General features: G+C 38.5%; 1 protein-coding gene across 1 annotated transcript; it reads right to left on the reverse strand.

Moving 5' to 3' along the window:
- LOC124172240 lies at nt 1–8,286 on the reverse strand. The gene is made up of 3 exons (XM_046551658.1): nt 8,072–8,286; nt 2,934–4,397; nt 1–908 (listed from the first exon to the last, which is right to left on the reverse strand). Exons 2-3 carry the CDS (start codon nt 4,248–4,250, stop codon nt 903–905), a joined length of 1,323 nt encoding a protein of 440 aa, XP_046407614.1. The 5' UTR covers nt 4,251–4,397; nt 8,072–8,286; the 3' UTR covers nt 1–902.
- Between the last annotated feature and the right edge of the window lie 298 nt (nt 8,287–8,584).

The raw sequence follows: 8,584 nt of genomic DNA on the forward strand, positions 1-8,584 counted from the left end.
TGTGAAAAAATGCACTTTATTTCCAATCTTTCAAACGCCTACAGAAAAAATCACTGAAAGAATACAAAATCAAATTTATAGTCAGGGATTAAAAATACAGATCAGCTCTTACAACATATTCATCCTTCAAAAACAAAATTTTCCACAAAGATTATAACTGACAGCATCAAAGAACAACTGCAAAAGCTTGCAATTGCATTTTCCAAGTGAAACCATAGAAATGACGTTAAGGAAATCAATTTTCACAGAAAGGCTATTCGAAGATAAGATCATCAAGAGTAAACCTGGCAATCAGAAAATAGCAGCAAATGGATTTATAGATATAAGGGCTTTCGGTTACATATTGAATAAAATTTCATTACTAAGCCGGATGCTGTGTTTCTTGCAACCACTGTTTGTGCAACAAACAGTGGTTGCAAGAAAATATATAGATAGATATAAAATAGAAACTATTCAAAAATACAAATATTCCAGCAGCATATTTAACGAAAACCTAGAAGATATTTCTCTACCTATATGTTCTCTAGCTCTATGTAAATAATTTTCACAATGACAAAATGCATCAATCAAATTAGATTAAAGAATGAAACAGTGAATGACAGGAAAATCTATGATAAAATGCATGCAAATGCGCTGAAAGACTTGCAGAATTAAATTTTTGATGCAGAAAATAGTTACAGCATGTACCTTTCAATGTGATTACAAAATATGAAAGCAGTTCCTCACGGCAGGCATAAAATAAATAAAAAGTGTGACAATTACTTAACACATGAGAGTAATACGGTAAACCCAAGCCTTTTACAATACACTGAGGGGCTTGATGAAAAAACTGATGAATATGAATAAAATAATCCTCTTCAGGAATTGCCCCAATGTATCGTCAAAATTACGTCAGGTTGCCTTCATCTCTGAAAGAAGAAAAAAATGGATATCACCTTGAGAGAAATAATGCAATTACAACCGAATATAAAATTAAAATGCGCGATTAAAATATTAATATGAGGTCCATTTCCATTGTGCGATTAGGTATCTGCCCAACTAACAAAACTTCTATAGCTAAAATCACACAAACAGATGTAAACTATCTTAAAACCAACCTACATTGTGACAAGAATCATTGATTTGGTGAGTCAAGGAAAACAATGACACTTGCAAAACTATAAAGAATTTACATTCAAGAGATTGTGTAATGGATTTGAATTTTTGGCGTCTTAATCTTTTGATATCATTGAATTTATTATATCCATCACACATTTTTTGTAAGAATTTTTCAAACACAGAATATGAAGAAATTCAATGTGTCAATAACAATTTTGATATGAAATACGGTAAAATTAAAACAATTTTAAACTACTTAATCACACTTTCAAATAAAACAATGAAAAGTTATTTCTATTTTCAGTCAGAGATTTTACTTCATTACAACGCAAATACATAAAATCAATGGACCATTTTCAGGATTCAAAGAGCATTCGACATCAACTGGAGGACAAAACAAGAGGCCTACACATGGGAAAGGAATACTTGCTATGGTTCGTTCAATTTTATTAGGCTCAAATATATAGAAGTTAATACTCAAAAATGAGAAGGAGACTTTGTTGATATCCACTGATTTGTTTCGTCTGTACGACATGTTTAAAACCATAGATGACCTCTATGGTTCGAAACATGTCGTGGGGACGAAATAAATCAGTGGAAATCAACAAAGTCTCCTTCTCATTTTCGACTTGTTATAGATCTCACATGAAGGCTGTAGCAGATACAGAAAAAACTCAAGGGGGGACACAACAAATATATCTTGAGGTGCCTTTACTTTTACCGTAATAAAAGATGATCAAGTCTCAGGCAAAGAACAAGAAAATTTTATTTAAAGTGATTACACACATGTGAAAGACAATGCCATCGTATGATATAAAAAGTTACAATTGTGGTTTTGCAATGTTCTGAAAGACGGGCGGACCTGCAGGGAAGGGGCGTGCACCCCCATTAACCCCCTCTCTACCCGCCACTGAATGGGCAAAAAGTAGCACCTTGGGAAAATAAATTGTTACTCACGCTTGCTGTTATCCAAACTGAAATTCTATATAAATTCTATAAATTAATGATTTGATGGCTCATGAACAATGGCTTCATAAAATGCATTGAATGTTTTGATTTAGCCCTTCCACTGCTGTGAACGTACTTTTTCTTCCTCCATGCTCTTTCCCAAAAGCACTTCGACGGGTCCCTAATCCAGGACCCTTTCCTGGACCTGCTCACCCACGCAGGACCGTCTCATCAACCCTACCAGGGGGGCCTACCTCCCGAAAAGTGACCACTATGACTGCAATTTGAAAATCAATCAATCCGATCATCAAAAATGATTGTTTTCATCGCACTCCTGCCAATCAAATACGTCTTTGAACCGTGTTTCTGCGATGAAAAATAACTAATTTGTTAACTTTGCTAAATTGGCCATTTTCCGGTGGCCCACAGCCAAGTTTTTAGCAAAGTTTATAAAACCGTTATTTTTCATCGCGGAAACATGGTTCAAAGATGTACTTGATTGCTCCATTGGCAGGAGTACGATGCAAGCAATCATTTTTTGATGATCGGATTGATTTTCAAATTGCAGTCAGATCGGTCACTTTTCGACCCCCACTGGTAGGGTCGATGAGACGGTCCTGCGTGGGTGAGCTCGTCGAGGATAGGGTCCCGGATCAGCGAACCTTTGGAGGGTGTACCGTGCCCATTATTGAAGTACCTGCTCCATGGGTCCATAAAACGCATTTTAACCTTTTTGCCGCATGCGAGGAGAAGGTTTTCAGAGATTGAACAGCAGCGAAAGGGTTATTTGAAACTGAAATTTCTCAAAACAAAATAGGCGACAAATATGGAATACTAGATATTTAATGAAAATACAGGAAGGAGAAAGAAATAGAAAAAAAACTCACTCTTGCCTTAACTAGCAGCGCTGGTACCACATACTTAGCGTAGACTGAGAAGAGGAGACGGGCCTGTTCCTGCAGAATAGCTCTTCCTGCCGTTGATCCATGAAATGTGATAATCCCAGGTACTGCGGCTGCAAGGTGACATACCCTCGCAAACTGCGTCTTCTGATTCAATGCATAAATGATCCACCGATGTAATTCCCTTCCCCTCTTACTCTCCTCCTCCACCTCCAATAGAGCCCTCAACCACTCACACTCCTGTTCTGCATCCTGCCCATATGGTCTCCCCCCGTTGCAAAACACCAGCTTCAGAGATAACTGGGATAAGGCCCGAGCTAACTTGGCGCCTTCCTCCTTCTCACTGTAACCCGAACAAATCTCTGCTCCTAAATAAACAGTATCAGTCCCCAAATCACAAAACGAATACCAATCATTCCCTTTCCTCTGAGTCCCACCCAAGTCCACAACCTTATCCTTCATCCTTCCGATGCGACTAAACTCACAGTCCACCAAAACCTTCACCCTGTCATCCCCACTCAGATACTTCAATACACAAGCAGTGCACTCGTCTTCATCATACAGTCTCTCATACAACCTACGCATAAACTCTACTCCATCGCCGTATACTATCTCAGTCTTGCACATCATGGCATCCACGCATTCCTGCCTAGCTTTGGCCAGATCAGACGAAAGCTGACTCACCACAGACCTCCCTCCTGGGCCAAACTTCATTGACATCACCTCCTCTGCAGTTGAGAGCACTGCCTCTTCTATACAACTCAGTTCATCACGTCCACATGCCCGCCCCCTGAGTTCCTCCAAGGAGGAGGTCAGCTGACACACAAGAGACTTCATCTCTTGCCGCAAGGCGTCCATAGAGGACTTCAGATATGCAATATCCCGATCTTGCCCAGTCACGGATGTTGTGCGGGTAGTACCCTTACTGTAAGATAATTCAAGGTGACGCCTCAGCACCTGGTCTCTCCGGTGTACCAATCTCACCAACTTAAGAACTTGCGATCGGTCAAGGTCCTCGGGAAACTGTCGAACCATCTCCTCTGCTGAAGATAGTGCATTCAATTGACTCTCATCCTTTAGGCCTGGGGCCGCCCCTCTTGCCAGAAGCTCTTCCACCCAATCCGCCTTACCAAATCTCACTCCAACATGCAAAAGAGTACTCTGCTTTATTACCATGGCATCCACGTCTTTCAGACTGTCCAGCAGCTCTTTATGCTGGAGTAATGAACCAGTGAACAATCCATTCAAGAGCCTCTCCTCGACAAACTCCTCATTGTTGCTAGCACCAACGTAGTTTGCCATTATTGCAAAACCATGAAGCAATAATTGTAAAAGTTTGTTCTGTTCAGATGACAGTAAGTTGCCAATGGAAATGAGGAATGGCTTTGATGGTCAGCAAGGAGAAACAAAGTAGTATCTCACAATGGGCACGAAAGGATGAAATGTTGGCTGCAAGGAAACAAAATGAAAAACAAATTATTACCTCAGAAGTTATCAGCATTGGTGCCAAAACAAGCAAACTGGCTTGTGCATGACATGAGAAACAACTAGGAATAAAGGCTTAATTTAGTTCAACTGACAAAAGAAAACTTTAAGTGCAACAGTTATTTGGGGTTCACTTGTAAGAGAATTCTTTAAAAACTTACCATTGATTCATGATTAAACTTGAAAGAACTGTACTACATATTTGTAATAAACACAGAGAACTCATACTAAAAAGAATTAAGGTAAATCAATACCTTGGCTGAAAAACCTCAAGTCTCTTAAAAAGTTTGACTGCTGCTTTTGAGGAATAATTAATTAACGAACATTTTTGCAGTCTAGATCATATTTTTTATCTCTTAAAATAAAAATTACATATATGGTTCAAATTGGACCCCTCAGCCGAGGGAAAAATTGACGTACCTACCTCATTGAGTGTAGCAGTTGCACCAATGGAATAAGATGATTTATTTTATATGCAGAGAGAAGTATATTGATTTTGCTAACTGTTTGATGCCGGTACGGTAGGAGTGATCCTTCAACTTCTGACAAACTTAACCCACACCATTACCCTGTCAATTCTTAATACAGCAGAGAAATCTCATCTTGGATAATCAGCAGCAATGTGCCTCGGTTATAAATGTAAAACTAGTTTTGACAGGGAATTATATAATTTGGCTAAATAATTGACAAAACCTAGTAGGAAGATTGTTTAAAGAACTGCCTCAGGCCATTACTAAAAAAGTCAACCCAATGAGGGAGCATCACCTTCACCTACAGGTTGTCCCAACACAAGATGATAAAAGACTTTTAACATCACACCAAGCTGAGGCACCAAGTGGGTGAGATGATGCACTTAATAACAAACTAAGAAATAACAGAAAGTGCAAGTAGGAAGATCCACATGCTCTTCATCCAGAAGACAAAACTACAAGAACTTCACGATAATACCCCCTTTGAGAATATCAAGGTTCAGGCAAGTTATTTTAGAATGTATTGCTGCAAAAATAATGTTGAATAACCACTTAATTTGACCCAAAAAGCATTAAGGTAGAAATAGAAGGACAATCATTGCAAATGCCTATTACCAGTTAAATAAACTACAGTACAGTAGTGGCACAGTTAAAATTCCATGAATATAGTAACTGCAGCTAGAGCTGTGATATGTCTTTTGAGCAATGGTAAGAAGACTAATTTAGATGTAGAAATGAACCATGACTGAAATGCCATCAAGGCATACTAATCTTTATTTCATTAGTAATTCAATGTAAAAGTCGTAAGTAGCAAAATAAACACGTGATACACAGCCATCTAAACAGGACTGTTTATACACTGTGGACAAGAGAAAATACCCAATAACAAATCACCTCAGAAACTCATAAATTACAGCCCTATCTTGTGGATAGTTTCCAACATCCTCATCTAACCAAATCTTTAGTTAGAAACCTAGACTTAGCACTTAGCACATATTTGACGGAATGTGACTTCGACGACATGTAATAAATTTAAAATATTACTGAGTATTTCATAATAATCTCCAATTCTAACTCAACTAGAGGAAATACAGCGTAACTGTATTTTAAGCAGAAAAAAAATAAGAAACAAGCTATATTAGATGAAATATATAGATTCTGAACTTCCTTTATGGCCCTAATCATGAACATGTTTCCCTTTTAAAAACAGTATAATAAGAAAATACAAATACAGCACAATGTACAGTAGTGGAACAGCGAGAGGGGGGGGTTTTGGGGGATGAAACCCCCCCCCCCTCCCCAGAGCTCAGAGAAATTTTAAAGTTTAATCTATTTCAATTAATTGGATTAATATTAATTATGGAATCGTGTAAGGATAAAAAAATATCTCTCAGAATGCCGCAAAACTCACAAATTTGAATCATTTCTCTTTAGTTTTTATGGCGGAGGGCCCTCACACCTCCTGCCTACCCTGGTATGTGGCTATGCCATACCCCCAACATTAGTTACACCAGAAACCCCCCTAGCCTTTATTCCTAGCTGTACACCTGACGCACATTTTGATATTCAATTCCAAGAATCAATTAAACAAACTGGGTAGAAAAAAAACAAGAAATTCATTGCAATCAACAACCGGGATTGCAAATGACAATATATTGGCAGTATGGGCCAGCAGTGCCCACCTGCATGCTTTGCACCCTGGTTAATCTTCCTCGGCTACCAGCTGTTACCTTGTTGCTTGTCATGGCCCAGTCATGCGAATCATGGGCCGATTGCGTGAAAGTGTCTCAGGGAGTTTGGGGGACATGGCATTATATGTTCCATTTCAATGCCTGCTTTTCCTTTGCTACACTCATAGGCGTACCCTGCTGAGGGATGGGGCAACTAACCCCCCTTAAAGCGAAAATAAATTTAGTTCAAAACAGAAGTCATGAACAAAGTTTCCTTTGGAAGAAAAATAATTGATCGGAATTAATCGGAACAAATAAAAGTCATTATTTTTTTGTAGCAAATAAATATAAAAAAGTAACCGATTGCTGCCACGAATTCCTTGAAATTTTGGTTTTATTAACCTTTTTCTGTGCAAAACAGTTACAACTTTGAACGGCCACAGCTAGTTTTGCCCCATCCACATAGTTTTGATTCTGGGTACGCCCATCCCATGTGGAAAAGTTTACTGCTCCAGAACTGGACCAGAAATTTTTCCACATGGGAATGGCTACAGTTTTGTACAGGAGAACCAATTAAATGAGGAGACGGGTATTAATTGCGGCTTGTCACTTTTTACCTCCCGTTTTGTAGGCTGGCTGTTTTTTGTCCGTTTCCGCACGTTTGTCATCGGGCAATGGGAATTAGTATCGCCATGTTGATAAATATAGGGGCAACACACTGCATTGACAAGCACGGATACCTTCACAGTTCATAAGAGAAAGTCGAGGCAAGAGCATAGGTATTAAATAAATGCCAGAAAATAACAAAAACCAACATTATTAGAAAGAGAATAATCAGTTTCAAATAATACAGGTGACTGCCAACGAAGGTCTGATAACTGTACTTACATTAACGCCATGTTTTTACCCACCCTTTATCGACGGATTACCCACCTACACGAATTCCCATAACCTTTAAAATTTAACCATTCATAAAATGCTACCTTCGTCAGGTCAAATCTTTATACCATATGACTGATCATTATCATAAAAAGTGTTTTAATTCATTACTGCGAATTTATGATTTATTATTGTTACACACCTATAACTGAATATAAGTGGGGTGAACGAGCTGAAAAATTACGAATTGAATATAAGACTTAATTATGCCAGTAGCGCACGTTTCCCACAAGGTAAGTCCTCGCAACAAGTGGCCGTAAGTCTTAAAATCTGGAATGAAAACCAGTATATGCATACAAAATAATCACTATAAAGCCAATACGATTCGTAATAAAATGATTAATTTGCTACAATGAAGTAGCTTCTCCCACCGAGTGCACATATATTCACGCATGAACGAAGCAATTGCGATGAAAAGCAAGAGAAAACAAAAACTAAATTTCTTGGAGAGGAAGTGTAAGTGTTGATGACACCACATACTTAATAGTCCTAAAACTCTAAGACATTGTGCATACATATTTCCTTACACTGAAACAATAACATGAAAATGATCACTCACTCAGATACGATGCAGATCCAATTAACATGGATTGAGGGTTGAAGAAGGCAATCAGCAACGAAAGGAATGCGAACACTCCTATGCAGAGCAGCTCTCAGACAATGATCGCATATCCAACGCCAGACAGGAAATGCGTTGGATGTTCAGGAGTTGGAGATGCAAGAATTGTCCACGAGCTAGCTAGCAAATCGGTTTACTCCACATGTTTCCCTACCCTAAACCAGGGCTTAGGCACAAGGCGGGCGAACTGTTGACAGCGTGCGACACAACAGCTTGACGGGCGTTTTCTTGAACTAACGCTATCGTTTCGCAAGATAGTTTTGATTAATAAATATTATTGCGTAAAAAATTATTTCATAACTTGTGTAATGTAACTCAGTTGGTATCTTTAATAATAAATAGGAAATATGAAATATGTGTGCTTCCTCTGTCTCACCCATCGACCAATCATGAATCGGCCAATGAAATTTCGTCTCCTCATTTCGAAAGTTTTGATCGTTAGGAAAACATCTA

The sequence above is a fragment of the Ischnura elegans genome (genome assembly GCF_921293095.1).
Source record: "Ischnura elegans chromosome 13 unlocalized genomic scaffold, ioIscEleg1.1 SUPER_13_unloc_1, whole genome shotgun sequence".
Classification (NCBI taxonomy): Eukaryota; Metazoa; Arthropoda; class Insecta; order Odonata; family Coenagrionidae; genus Ischnura; species Ischnura elegans.